General features: G+C 44.1%; 1 protein-coding gene across 1 annotated transcript in view; it reads right to left on the reverse strand.

The window, feature by feature from the left end:
- Window positions 1–6,884: 6,884 nt before the first annotated feature.
- TGFBR2 (transforming growth factor beta receptor 2) overlaps window positions 6,885–15,472 on the reverse strand; it is a 63,354-nt gene continuing 54,766 nt past the window's right edge. Inside the window, exons 6-7 of the mRNA XM_035130371.2 lie at window positions 10,515–10,642; window positions 6,885–9,512 (exon numbers count right to left, since the gene is read on the reverse strand). Of these exons, the coding sequence (XP_034986262.1) occupies window positions 9,333–9,512; window positions 10,515–10,642 (308 nt within the window). The 3' untranslated portion in view covers window positions 6,885–9,332. The remainder of the gene's footprint in view (window positions 9,513–10,514; window positions 10,643–15,472) is intronic.

Below are 15,472 nucleotides of genomic sequence, written 5' to 3' on the forward strand. Positions count from 1 at the left end.
CCAGTTCTCAAAAAGTTTTTCTCACCTGAGAACGAGACTTCATTTCTTCCCCCTGCTTCTTGCAAGTGCTTTGGCATTTCTTTAAACCTTTGGTGAGTGCAGAACCTGGTCAGGGGCACTATTAATTTGCTACGTTTATGCAGGACCAAATTAACAGTGGGTGACAGGACATCAGGAAAGTATAAGTTGTTTCCTCTGCGTTTTGTTCTCGCTGTAAATGAGCGATACGGAAGAGGAGTTAAGAGATGGGAAAACTCAGCAAATGGAAAGTTAATAGCCTCTGGCCTCCATTCAACAAAGCACTTGTAGAAGGGACAGATCAGCAGGGATGAATCAAGACATTTTGGCACTTGAGGCGAACCACAAAATGGCATTGCCAGGCAAGGAGTAAGTGACTATCGATGTGGGAGAAGACCAGCAGCACCTATTCACAAAGAGGCCAATGTAGAGGAGGAATACTGAATCTGCTACCCCTGTGGATCCTGCCGCCTGAGGCAGTCACCTTGCCTTGCCTCATGGGTGGGCAGGCCCTACGAATCAGCATAAGCTAGTTCTCTAGAGGCGATGCTTCCGTAAGTGGAATAACCTCGCTATGCTCACCTGAAGCTCAAGCAAGAGGCGTCAAGCTGCCCTTCGGTACCTGGGAGATGCATTTGGTGCCCAGCGGCATCTAGACCAAAGTCTTGCTGCGGGTAACGTGCACCTATGGGAAATGAACATAGCATAGAATGCTTAATTCTGCTGCCAATTCGAAAACAACAAAAAGATAAATAAACACTGCCAATTTAAATGGAAGTACATGCAGCTTAAAGAGTGAGTGCATGCAATTTCTTCTCCATTACTTCCGGCTGTCAATTAACATAGTCATTGAAACAGAAGTCATACGAGAAACATGGGGCGGGAGATGGAATTACTAATGTATGCAGATTTGTTCAGCATTGCCTTTAATGCGCTCCTGCAAAATAATTACTAGTGAAGTTTGCGGCTCTGCAGCCCACGCTATGATTGCTGCAGGAGCTGCTGTGATTATAAAATCCATTCCCATAATTAACACAATAATTAGTTTACTGAGAATCATGTTCAGAAAAGAAATGGAACCGGCTCAATCTATTTATTGTTTTATTAAAACACATAACTCTGTCTTATCAGAGCCAGCTTTCAAAAGGATCCAATATAAAGAGCTCCAATAGGAAACTAGTCATCAAAAGGCTGTCAAACTAACCCCTAAATCTAAAAAATAAAGCAATAAAAGAAACTACAAACATCTACCAGCAACCAGCAAATCTTCAAAAGTCGCCCAACATAAAAGTGCTGGAGTGGAAAGCAGGGAGGTAAACACTAGGTGGCGCCAGAGCTAATGAATGCTAGTTTTGCCCCCATTCTCCCTGCTGAGTTTTGCAATGGCTACACCAAGACTGAGGAGCGGGTTTTTAAGTAGAAAAGGAGCAGAGGGCAAACTGAGGTTTGCAGGGTAGTACCCTATTTGTCCAAATACACCAGCCTTGCCCCTTTCCCTGGAAAATTGAGGCTTCTCTTCACTAAAGATCATGCCACCTTCACTGGTTGCTAAGCAACACCTCCCTTCCTCCTCCTCCTCTTGGCTAGCTGCCTGACCAATAACAGAGTTGACCCTTAAGTTACAAACTGAATGATTCTTGCTGTCAAACTTCCAATATAAAGTATGTTTTGCACACATAAATATCAGGTGCAATACATTTCCAGTCGAAAGGATCAGGCAATGTGAAAGATCTCTGCCCAAGATATCTGGAGATCCACTGCCAGTCTGAGTATAATTAGATGGGCAAATAGTTTGACCTGTTGGAGGGCAGATTCTTAATGGCAAGGAGGAAAGTTTTCCATCACATTAAAAGTAGTTTGCCATTTCCCATGACTTTATGCTATTGAACCTTGCTTTATTCTATCGGGGGGGGGGGATTCTTAAACTGCCGTTGTGATTGACACGCTAATTAAAGGCTGCCAGCAAAAAAAAAAAAAAGGTATGGAATACATCTATAGGATGACAACAGCATGCAACCGAGTTGATTGGAAAATGTGTTGGAGATATTGCTCTACTTTCTTTTCAAGGCCAAAAGAGCTTGCAGGTTTATTCCCCAAGCCTCGTCTTAACATGCCTTCATTCATTGTGACAACACTTGTTTACCTTGTGATGTCAAAAGAGTCTGACAGTAATCCATTGTAATGAGTCTAACACCCGATATGTGCCTTTGAAAATCATTGTGCATTTTTCATGTTAGCCTATATATATCCACACACTTCTTATAGGGAGGATTACTGTCTGATGACTGAGCAGCGAAAAGAATAAGCAAATCCAAACATGATCTGAATATATATTTGGTATAGCCTACGATAGGTATGTCTTGCATATCTTACTAGTTTAAAGGGACTCTCCCAAGAGATGCTTTGGCCATCGGCAACCTTTACAGCATAGCTGCCAAGTCTCCCGTATTCCCTGGGAAATCCCCGTTTTTCCAGCTGTTCCTAGCTGAAAAAACGGATTTTTTTTTTGTTTCCCCCCGGTTTATTCTGGCGCGGTGGCCATTTTGGAACTGGGCGGAGCATGCTCAGAAACGACTTTTGATGCTGCTCTGCCCAGTTCCAAAATGGCGACAGCGCTACTTCCGGTCTGCTACTTCCACCCGGTCCCTTATTTCTCCGACAGCAACTTGGCAGGTATGCTTTACAGTTCTCCACAGATGTCCCTCTGGGGGTTATTTGGGGGCTGGAATGAAATCTCCCTTCTTTCCCCCGTATGGAAAACCAGCAGTGATGTTAAAATGTGTGAATGGATTTAATGTGGCTGGGCTTTTTAAAATAAAATGAAATGAAAACTCCTCCACCCCCTCTTTCTTTTTATGAATATCCTTATGACCATTCAGCTTTTACACCTTTCTAAATCCATTTCTACAGGTTGCAGTAGAGCCTTTCACCAACTCTTACTTTTTTATTATTTTTTAAGATGCACGTTTACCGCAAGTTCATGCCTTCCTACCAACACTCTCATTCGTTTTTTTTCTGCCTCAAGGCATAAACCAATCAAGAATGAAATCATTCAAAAATAAGCAGCAGAACACAAGCAGGGACACAGGAAATCCCTTTATACTATCCCAGGCCACTGCTCCATTTAACTCAGAAGGATTTCAGGCACGAGTCCCTCAGGCCTACCTGGACATGCCAGGGATTCAACCTGCGTGCAAACAGATGCTCTACCACTGAGCTACAGCCATCCAACAAGATCTAACAAAATAAGCCAAGAGAGACTCTTTTAAATGCCCTCTGTGTGGAACAGGGGTTCCTTTGGAATCCATGAAAAATTGACGCAAATAAAGCCGTATCAGTTACCCCCCGATGCTGAAACCAACACAATGAATGTGCTAGACCGTCGTGAGACAGGTTAGTTTTACCCTACTGTTGATGTGTTGTTGCGATCGTAATCCTGCTCAGTACGAGAGGAACCGCAGGTTCAGACCTTTGGTGTATGTGCTTGGCTGAGGAGCCAATGGGGCGAAGCTACCATCTGTGGGATTATGACTGAACGCCTCTAAGTCAGAATCCCCCCTAAACGTAACGATACCGCAGCGCCGCGGAGCCTCGGATAGCCGGGCCGCCTGCCTCACGCGCGGCGGCCCGGTGCGGAGAGCCGTCCGCCCGAGGAGGGCAGCACGACCGGAAGGGGGCCGCCTCTCGCCCTTGGCGCACCGCACGTTCGTGGGGAACCCGGTGCTAAATCATTCGTATTAGCATTTCTTTGGGGCTTGGGATGGGTTCACCAATGCCCATATTGCAGCCCTAGAGAAGACCTCTGCTGCCATGGCAAGCAGCAGCACTACACACTACACTACGACAACACGAATGTAATGAAGCAAATGTGGTTTATGGAGAACAGCAAAACAGATGTGCTTTTGAGAGAGAGAGAGAGAGAGAGAGAGACAGAGAGAAACAAAACTGCTTTTCTTTCACTTCCCAAGTGTGGAACTGATTTAACATCTCCTTGGTAGTTTCCGCAAGCACAGCAGTGTGGTCTACCCCTCCTTGACATTACACACAAGTCCTTCAACATCTGTACTGTGCTATGATCCAAGTCCCAAATAACTTGGGCACAACAGAAATCGGCAGCACAACTTCACTACAACCGAGGAGGAGTCTGAAAGCATTTCCACTCCCTCCCCCCAAACCCTGTAGTTTTGCAACAGCACTACGAAATCATAACTGGTGAGCTTTCCACAAAAACATGTCTTCTCAAACCCTTCTTAGCTCGTAGTTTTGACAAGCTGTCGGAGTCAAAACATAGTTTAAGACACAAAAAGAAAAGAAATAGTACCCATGTGCTCTGTGCAATTGCAATCAATTCTTTCAATCTTTCATTCAAGAATATATCTAAAAGAGTTGAAACCAGTTGAAGCCTTTAGTATTTTTTCTCTCTCTTTGATATTCCTAAAATGGGATGCTGTAATACACTTTCACCAATCAGGCAGCCCCATTGGTTAGATTTTCCTAAATGTGTTATCTATATAATCCAGAAGAACAAAATGGTACATAATGCAATTCTATCTGTGTGTAGTGTTATTAACTTCTTTCATTCAGCTTTCATACAAACCGTCTCCTGGCTGAGTTTGCCCTTGAAATCTTTTCTGCCCCCCCCCCGCACCGAAAAAGCACCATACCTAAAATGAGAACACGTCAGAAGTCATCAGGGTAGTCATCAAAAGTTGAGGTTCCGGTTTCCGCCGGCAGGAATGGCGGACCTGTTTTCCATCCCTCTGACCTTCGTAAGGAATTTGGCGGTTGCTAGGGGAGTAAATGGCAACCCCCTACCCTCTCCGGGGGTTACGGAGAGGGGCCACTGGCCCGCGATGCCCCCAGACCCACTCCGACTGTTTATGGAGTGGGGGGAGCTTGGGCTGAAAAGCACTTACGAGGGCCAGGACTCCCGGACGCTAATCTGCATGGCGGGGATTTCCATGGTTAAAGAAGATAATTAGGCTTAAAACTATGGACATACTTCAGAAGGAGGGGAAGAAGCGCTGTTTACTGCTGAGAAATTTATGCTGCTGAGGGAGAGGAGTCAAAGGCTGATATCATCTGGAAGAAGGATTGATGGGGACGGAGCGATAAGGGAATTGAGTTTTTTTTTATTTTTCTTCATATGAGTTACTTCGTACTTTCCCAGACGCGATGTCCTGGCTTGTTTGGAGTGAAAGAGAAGCAAAAGACTGTGTGAGTTGAACTTTATAAACTGTTGTTACTGAGCATATTTTTTAAAGATGTGGAGTTGCCGATGAGAAAAGCCCCCCCCCCCTAGTCGGACGGAAGGAGTCCTAGACGCATTCGGAGGATTTATGAGCTGTGACGCACTTTGAATTGGAGCAGCGACCTGAAGCTAAGTTCAGCTATAGGGCAAGGAGATCCATTAATTTACCAAGAGTTTATGGTTTGATGTTTGGGTCCTCTGCCTGGAAAAGCTGTAAATTTTATAAAGATCGTTAATCTTCATGGCTATGAGAGAAAACGAAAGTGATTTGAGCTTTTTAAGATGGCGCTGCTTCGACGCAACAGGGAGCTCCAGACTAAGAAGATTTATGGGGAGGCTGGACTGATTAACCCACACAGGAGAAAGAACATTTGTGAAACCTTGTTTGATATTTATCTCAGCAGCTGGGAAACAATCGGTTGAAAGTGGAAAACATCTATGTGACTGTAAGGGGAAGATCTGGATTATTATGAACTTGGAGGACGATTTGAACTTTAGAAAAAAGACGGCAGTGGACGGTTGCGAGGAATCCCCAATTTCTTGAAGCATGGGAACCCAAATAAAAAAATTTTTAGACGATTTGGCATAACATTCGGTTTGATTGATATATATATGTGTATAATTTGAAATAATGAATGTGATATAATTGGTTTTAATTGGAAAATTAATAAAAATATATTTTTTTTTTAAAAAAAAGGGTAGTCATCAAAAGTTATTGACCTTACACGACCTTCCCCTGTACAGGGGACCCAGCGAATTGTTTGAAACCAGACTCTGAAGCAGAGACTCTTGACACCACGGTTTCCAAATGAAAGGACTGAGGGGCTTGTATGTGTAAATTATTCATCCCGATAATGACCCCATGCATAATGTATACCTAAAATTCCCATTTTACAAATGGGGGGGGGGAGATCAGAACCTGACACACAATTACTGTGTCGAGACCACATAGTGCAGGGGTGGCCAACTTCCAAGAGACTGCGATCTACTCCCAGAATTAAAGACTGGCAGTGATCTATCTCTGTTTTATTGGGGTTCAGGTCAAAGTTGTTGAACTTTTTTTTTAGGGAGGGGAAAAGCCACATTTTTAGGGAGGCATAAGTTGCTTAGCTTTTGGAGGGAGGGGGTGCAACATTTTTGTACTATTTGGGGGGGGGGCAAAGAGAAACAGCAACTCACCAAAGGATCGCTGGGGGGGAAACAGCCTCGGCTTGTAAACTCCGTCTTCCGTTCTCCAACAATGGAGAAACCTCCAAACCTCGCAGATCGGCCAGTAGATCGCGATCGACCTGTTGGACATCCCTGGCATAGTGCTTTATTATTATTATTATTTTAAAAAGCTGTGCAAGTTATTTAGAACTTCAGCAATCCTTGCCGATGATTAACCCAGCCAAACCTCTTAATCACAGAGGCTGTAATGTGCAGAGCATGGGTATGAAATGATTCCGGAACAGAACACAGAAAAAGGATGCTAGTCTCTTCATGTGAACTGCTAGAGAGAAATCTGATAACCCAGTCCACCTGATGATCACTCCCCCTCTGAAAACAAACTTACAAGTTTTTTTTAAAAGTTTCTTTACGGACAAGGGCCTTTTAAAACAAAACCATAACCTCATTTAATCTAAAACGTTTTATTTATACAAAAATACAGTAAGTGCTCGAGACGCTCGAATAAACAAGGTTATATATGTTCACATTCCTATTTTCATACAGTGAAAGCGTTCCGTGGAAGAATGGGCGGGGGGGGGGGGGGGAATCCCTTTACATGTAAAAATAGTACAAAAGAAAGTTAAAAGAGTTGCCAGGAGCTACTGGACGCTCTCTTAGTGTTTGCCGCTGCATGAGAAATACCAGACACAACGCACACAGCGGAGACCCAGGGGCAAGTCTACGCTGCAAATTTAAACCAGTACTGAATCAGTTTGAGCCTTGTCTCAGCAAGTGACGTTCCGGGACAAACTTGCCTCTGAACCTGGGAACTAGCCTACAGCCATGAGGACTAGTAGGCTAATTCATAGCCTTTTATCTCATGTGTTTGCCTAACCTTCTTCTGAAACCATATTAAAGTAAGCTTTCACAATGATCAGTTCAGGAACTCTGGGAACTTACTCCAACCCAGAGCTGTGGTTATGGAGGAAGGCCTGAAAGTTATGCCATTTCTGAAACTAGTGGTTTAGATCTGTAATGCAGGTGGCACCCTAACTTTCCAGTTTGTGGGGCAAAGCTCCTGCTTTTCCTTTCCTAGCGTAGCAGTTTTCCAGACGCTGCCCTGGGAAACCCCACTAGAGGTCACTCGACCCCACATCTGCTTAGGAACACGATCCCAGTATAAACCCGTCTTTCCAGTAGCTCCACAGTTAAGTACATAGCCTGTTGCTATTAAACCTCGACTCCGTTTTAATTATTGAGCTCCTGCCCCACTTAATGCTTAAATATTTCTTTAAAAATTAATATAAAAGCAGTTGCAAAAAGCTTTTAAAAATAAATATTTCCCCCCATAAATTTATAATTCCTATGTGAATATACTTCTCTCTCCCCCCCCCCCATTTCCCTATTATTGGATACACAAAGTTCCTAGAGAGAAAGAGAAAAAAAATGTATGTGTGACCTGTATGGTAAAAGCATTGCACTTGAAATACACCTTTTGTTTCCGGAGCAAATTCCTGTTAGAAAACAGCATCAAGGCACAGAAGGTGCCTGAGGCCAACTACAAAGGGCCTCAAAACCACGACGAGCCACACAATTTGAGCAGCTCTGATGATCTCGTATGAAAATACTGACGGTCAAAATTCCGTCATTTAAAAATTCCTCGCGAGGCCAGCTCCAAAGCTAAATATTTTGGAAGACTAAAAGAATGTAAGTCGTGCCTGTGGGGATCAGCTTAGGAATGTGCTCTTATTTGCCAGAGTTCTGGATGGCTACAGGCAGGGGGTTGCTCACAATGGCGAGTTAAGGAGGTCCGAATGCGCTGCACGTCTCCAGAGCATGGCAAATCTTTTTCCACGGCATCGCAGACACCCAGGCACTCGGGGAAAAGGCGCCCACGTGCTGTGCCTCCTTTTGCGCCGGGCACGAAATCAAATGTGAACTTAAGGGCTCAAGAAACGAGACATGATGTTACCAATCCCAGAAAAGGAAGGAGGGGAGAAGTCTACTTTATGTCAGAATGCACGGCAAATGCAAAACATCTGTTTCGATTATAATTGGGCCCTGCCTGATTTCAGAGAGCGGGGCTGGGGAACCTGCCCTCTCTCCCCCAAGCAGGCTGCTAACGTGAATGGCAAAGTTCAAAGAAAGGGACGGGCAGAGGAATTAATGGTCTTTTGTGCAGGCATGGAAGTTGAGTGGGTGGGGACAACTTTCCAAATTCAAGGAGAAGGGTGGGGGGAGGAGAATCAGACCAGTAGGATCCACTGAATCAACGCATTATAAACATACAAGAACCAGCTGAACAACCATTGCATAGTTACATGTTAAAAGAGGCACTAATATGGTACAAACCTTTTCCCGTGCCCCTCAACTGCAGAAATATAAAAGGCATGCAGCTATCGTTTTTAAGGCTCCGGTGGGATGAAAAAGGCACTTTTTCTGCCAGCATCACAGCAGGCGTCCTGCATACGATTCCTGGTAGGATTTTCCTATCTATACTTAGTTTCCTGGAAGACTCTTTGCAGAGATTTGCTGAGTGTGTGTGTGTGTGTGTGTGTGTTCTTATACATACCTCTCTCTCTCTCTATCTACATACATACATACATAAAGTTTCTCTTTGATAGTCATCTACAGGCGTCGATAAAGTGCAAACATTCTTGGCATTTTGTACAGTCTCATGTTTTCTCAGGAAGCAACGGCGCCGTTCCTCCTATGACACGGCGAAGGACGCCACTTTGCCCCTCTCTGGAGCTGCTGGATGGAGGGAGGGGCGGGAACCTCAGTGACACAGGAAGTGCATCCGAGACGAATCGCCTCTTCCTGTTCCACTCTTGTGCACATGGAACACAAAAGCAGCCTCTCTCTTTCTCTCTCTCTCTTTGGTTTCATGGAAGTTTTGTCTTGTAGCAGGCTGTTACTTGGCACTGTTCACAGAGCTCTCTTCGGGGATCTTTTCTTCCGAACTGCTTCTTCCGGAGAGCGTGTCCTGGTACTCGAAATCGTTGAACCGCTCAGCTACGCACTGCGCAGTGAGCCGGGCCTCGGGGTCGTGGTCCCAACACTCGACAAGCGTCTCGCAAACCTTCTGGATGCCCTGAAATGCGCAGCGAAAACAGTGAACACATTTAAAAATGTGAGCTTCCTTCCACTCATGCTACTTAAACCATTGTTAATACCACAATTATTCCAGAATGAGAATCCCACTGTTGGGGCCCTATCCTCTAATCAAAGGGTTAATCCCAGCCTCGTTAAGACTGGATGTACTGCTGGCCTTAATGACAAGAGCACTTGTATAGTTGCTTGCCTCCGGCTCAGGCATATTAATTCATTAACAGGAACGGCAACGCTATCTGGCCTTTTATTTCAACGGAAGGGAAGATGTAGCACAAACCAAGAAAGAGAATGGTTCTCGCCTTGGTGATGTGATAAGCAACATTAGAACCGGGTTAGAATGAAATCTAACATCCTCCTTTCATGTGGTTTCTTTAAAAAAAAGAAGAAAAAGCTTCACAACATTCTGCGTTAACTGCATAATTTAATGGTTGATGTTGACCAATGTCAACAGCACAACCGATATTGGAAATATTAATTTTCTTGGTAATTTTCAAATTAAGGACATTAAAGCTAAGCTAAATATTGAAAGCATTAACTTGAAATCAGTAGCGCAGCAAATTTCATTCAGGAGGAGGAACGCTCTGCAAAATCTATTTCAGAATTTGGTTTAATGAATAATGGGCGCATACACAAAAAGGCAACTGTGGAGGAAGAAGATGCATATGGAATTGCTGCTACAGCAGATGCAAAAAAGTCCTGTGGGGTTTTGAAGCTTTGCAAAAAGTACCAAGAGTCTTAAGGGACAATAAGCAAATACCAAAGATCAATTCACAGTGTAATTTTGACATACCCAGTCACTAGACTGACCGGATTACCCCTGGGGGTCACAGGTTGCCTAAATACACCCTGCATTCTAATATAGTTAAGTCTTACCTTGACAGTAAAGCTCAATGAGGAAATGCAAAGGGGGAGGAGGAGATATCACCAGGAGATACAGCCAATACAGGCCAATATGCCAGGCAAGAAGGACCCGCTCTCTTACCTGATGGTTGAGCCATGAGCTAGGAATCTCTGGCCGTCCCCTGTCCCTCAACACGTTATCTTTCATGCTTTCCACACAAGGATGCTCCCGCACTTTAGAACCAAACGGCGGCTCGTAGTCTTTCACCTCTGTCAAGAGAAGGAAAGGAAACAGACAACGACATTTAGGCTTGAAGGCCAAGATTCTGGTGGAGCCAAGTTTTGTTCTCCTTGACATAAGTGGAATCTGCCGGCTTCTTACACTTTGCCGTCTGCCCAACACCACAGGAACACAGGAATGTAGCTCTCTATTTCCTCTAGTCCTATTTCCTTCACTTCCAAGATCTGCCTAGCTGCCTTTTAGTAATATCTACCTAAGAGATAATGATGGACCTGAGGGGCTTCACCTCCAGTTCGAAACTGAGTCTGACTAGCCAAAGGTTCTGTCAATCAATATTTCAGCAAGGAACATCCAGGACAGGTAAGCAACCAGGGATCAAGTCTTGTTTCTGTTTGCTGGGAGATGAGAACTGATTGTGGCAATTAGAAACAACAAATAAAACTAAAATCGGAAAACCAAACGAGCCAAGGCAAAACTCACAGGATCCTGACTATCTATAACTGAGGCCCAGCCCAAAATTGGAGGTCTAGCAGTACTTCAGGTAAATGCTAAAGCTGGGTATCTTTTTTTGAGATTTTGCCAAGAAGCAGGGGTCCCACAGCTGTGGAACAGATTGAGGACAAAGAGATAACAGGCATGTTTTAATTTTGTTATTCAGGGTGCTGTGTACTTTAAGTGGGAAAGTGCTACCATCAGATCTACTTTTATTTAAAAACTACGTTAACCACTCAAAGAGAAGCAATTACAGTTGATTTCCATACAATGTAGGAATTGTTGTGCTTTCTTTGTAATGTATGTAGAATTTACTCGCAATGAATCTCTTGCACTGGATCCAAGAGATTGGTCTTTCCTGCTGCTTCCCCCACCCCACCGCATGCCCCCCGAGTAAGCACTGGGGGGAGTTGGGAAAACAATACTACTAAGAAATGTGGCTAAGCTGTACAGTCATACCTCGGTTTACAATCACTGCGGTTTGCGATAGATTGGTTTGCGACCACCGCGGACCTGGAAATGCTTACATCCGGGTTCTGCGGCACGCGGATGTGCAGAAGCGATCTGCGCAGCTCGCGCATGTGCAGAAGCGCTCTTATCGGTGCTTCATGCACGCGCAGAAGAGGCGCTCCGTTTACGACCTGCTTGGGGAGTGACTGGCTCCCCGGAACCAATTGAGGTCGTAAACGGAGGTACCACTGTAATGACAACCAAGGCTGCAACCCTGAAGTAATTTGTACAGTACTAGCAAAGTCCTACTAGCCCTGCATTCAAAGTAACTAACATTATTGTGTTGGTGGTTTTACTGGTTGCTAACACTTCTATAACCCCCATTTCAAGTACCTTCTTGTGTTACAGAACTGTGGGTTGTTTCGTTTTGTTTTTAAATCAACGTATTACAGGTTGAGCTAAATTTTAAATGGTGGGAAACAACTGTATTCCGATATACCGCTTCAAATTTTGTCAACACGAAACACCTGCAATTTCCCGAGCTGGCAATGTTGCAAATGGGGATGTTTTATGGAGACGCTAATATGGAAATGAGCGAAAGCTCCCGGTAAGATTCCACTAGATTTCCAGAAGTGGCTTTTGCGTCACACAAAAACGTGGACATGAACAGGTAAGGAGACATGAAGAAGATGGAATAAAGTGCTATCTGCATGCAAAGTCTTTGCCTCCACAACTGAGCCACAGCCCTTCCTTAGCTAAAGCTACAGCAAATATGACAAAACAGATATCAGTAGCATTAAGCACGACTAATGTAGCACATGAAAACACCCCACAAAACATGGCCACACTGATAGCCTGGTTAGATTAGAAACCTATTTTAGGTCTGCTTTGTTTTCAGGGTTGCTTTCTGTAAGCACCACAGCTAAATCCTCTCTGGTCGACCAGTAAACTGAAGTAAAATACTTAGGGGCCCTCAGACAAAGCGATTGTCCCACTGTGGCTTCTGTCAGAACTTGCACCTGTGATTTCTGCACCTTTGCGTGAGAAAGTATAGATTGGGTTCTATTCCAATGGACACCGTACAATCACCGAACACACAATTTGCTGCTGAGCACTGATAGCCTACATGCATATCAGGCAGGCTGGGCGAGATAATTCTCCGCTATCTATTTTTGACATGAAAGGATGAGGGACAAAACTGAAGCGCAGACAAAAAACAGACACAAACCATATTTCCTGGAGCCAGCCTAAGGAAGCAAGTGTGACTCGAAGCACAATAAAGGGCATTTTTAAAAGTGCCAAGCTTACTTCTGACAAAAGGGAGGAAGCTAATAACTTTGTTAAAACAACAACAACAACCCCTTGCATATGGTTGCTACTTCTGTGTAACTCCTATTCAGAAGTCAACAAGGCATATCTAACTGGTAATTTTAATTAAGTGTCGAAACTAAAATTTACATACATTGGCTTTTTCTTCTTTTGTCGTTTCCACAAAGGTTTGCTGTGCGTATTCCTGATTAAAAGCACACGTATCTCAAGCTATGGTAGACAATACAGGCAATACAGAAATCTGACCCAATGTTTCATACAGGCAATAACAAACTGACCACAGATTTATGCTCCAACACCAGAAGCTTTTAAAATGAAGTGCAGAACTAGTGCTTTTCAAAAATATTGAGCCCCAAAACTCCAGAGCTCTTTGCCGTAATCAGCTGTATACCATTTTCCTGTACATTTTACGCTTCAACCAAAAGCATTGTTTCAGTCAAGCCAGCAAATCTTTCAGGCAGTGCAATATTACTTAGAGCAGCTCAAGGAACAGAGGCCATTTTGAAAGGTATTTTCCAGATTATTCCCTGGTAACCTTGCTGATTCTGGCTGATGTCATATGCTGGCAACAAAGGACTTGAAAATAAGCAGCTCTTATGAGGGCCTGTCAGATCACTTAGCTCTCCCCGTACCTTTCTTTCTCACAGTATCCATGTCGGCTGCAAGGGCAAAATGCTTGGATGGAAATTATATTTCTCACAAAGCGTAACATCTGGTACACAGCTGTTGTGCTGACTGAAATGCCAAGCTAAAAGGGTAGTGGAGCAGTTCGAACTTTCCCCAAAGCAGAGTTGCCGAGTTTCTAAATATGACTTCTAAATTATACGCTGGGAAAACATCAAGTAAACTATACCCGTGTTTCCCACACAGCAGCTCCTCAGCATTTACTCCAACAAGTAACAGAGCGCCCTTCTTCTTAGGCTGATTCTTCACCTTCAGCGACACTGCTATTTATAGCGTCAGCATACAGATTAAACTCCATGTGTGTTTTCTGTTTAAAGTCAACACTCGTTGGGATACTCCAAAAACCTGTATTCGGCAAATCTTCACTTCGCCTCCCAGGCTTTGCAAAGGAATGTACCGTACCTGCACCATTTCACAATTTCATTCCCTGCCCAAATACAGATCCCCTTTGCTGCATGGGGTTTAAAGCACCATCTAAAAAGTGATACTGCTTCACTAACCAAACACATTGCTAATCTTGTTGCTTTTTCTTTCTTCTCCCACAAAAACCCACCTCCCGCCGCCTTTTATGAACACTCCCAAGGGTCAGTTTACGGATTTGCAGGGTAAGGGGATAGGGATAGGCCAGGTGCAAGGGTTTGAGTCATTGCAGGGGAAAGTGTCAAGTGTCCTGGGTTAGCAAGCTTCATGGTTGCGGTGACAAAATGGAGGCCAGTGGAGGATGAATGGCTCAACTGGGTGAACATATTTGGAGTCCAAGATGCTATTGGGATTACACCTGTATTATGAGGCCACACTTGGAATACTGCGTCCAGTTCTGGGCACCACAATTTAAGAAGGATGTTTACAAGCTGTGCAGAGGAGGGCAACCAAGATGATAAAGGATCTGGAAACCAAGCCTTATGAGGAGCGGTTGAAGGAGCTGGGTAGTATGTTTAGCCTGGAAAAGAAGAAACTGAGAGGAGATATGATAATCATCTTCAAGTATCTCAAGGGTTGTCACATGAAAGAAGGAACACACTTGTTTTCCCCTGCTCTGGAGGGTAGGACTTGAACCAATGGCTTCAAGTTACAAGAAAGGAGATTCCAACTAAACATCAAGAAGAACTTTCTGATGCTAAGAGCTGTTCGACAACCCTTGGGAGGTTGTGGACTCTCCTTCCTTGGAAGCTTTTAAGCAGAGGTTGGATGGCCATCTGTCATGGATGCTTTAGTTGAGATTCCTGCATTGCAAGGGGTTGAACTAGATGACCCTTGGGGTCTCTTTCAATTCTATGATCTTCTATCCACTGCTCAAAATACACAAACATTGATTTTCTGAGGAAACTACCAATTCATGGACAATCTTCAAGAAAACACCATACTAGCTACCACGGATATTTGAGGCCCTTTATACCAACATCCCACACAAAGATGGGCTACAATCTATGAGGGATATTACTGCTAGATGTGGAGCTTCAGCCCATCTAGATACCGACCTCTGTACTCACCAACAATCAGCTTGGGGGAGAACATGCATCTTCAAATTAATGGCACAGCCATGGGCAGTCACGTGGCTCCGCAGACGCCAACACATTCATGGCTGACTTGCAACACTTTCTTAGCTTCTGTCCCTAACAAGCCTCCTAGGTCTGAGATACATAGATGGCATTGTTATAACCTGAATTTGTGGACAAGAGACACTTGAGCAGTTCCACCGGGACTTCAATAACTTTCATCCCACCATAAGCCTGAGCCTAGACCAGTCCATGCAAAAGGTTCGCTTCCTGGACACAACAGGAAGCCATCTGACCACAATGTATATTTATGTGCTTCCAGCTTCTACCCAGAACACACCACAAAATCCATTGCCTATAAGTCAATCCTTGAAACACACTTAGAATCATAAAGCACTCTTGACATAT

Source organism: Zootoca vivipara, chromosome 12 (genome assembly GCF_963506605.1).
Source record: "Zootoca vivipara chromosome 12, rZooViv1.1, whole genome shotgun sequence".
In the NCBI taxonomy this organism is placed as follows: domain Eukaryota; kingdom Metazoa; phylum Chordata; class Lepidosauria; order Squamata; family Lacertidae; genus Zootoca; species Zootoca vivipara.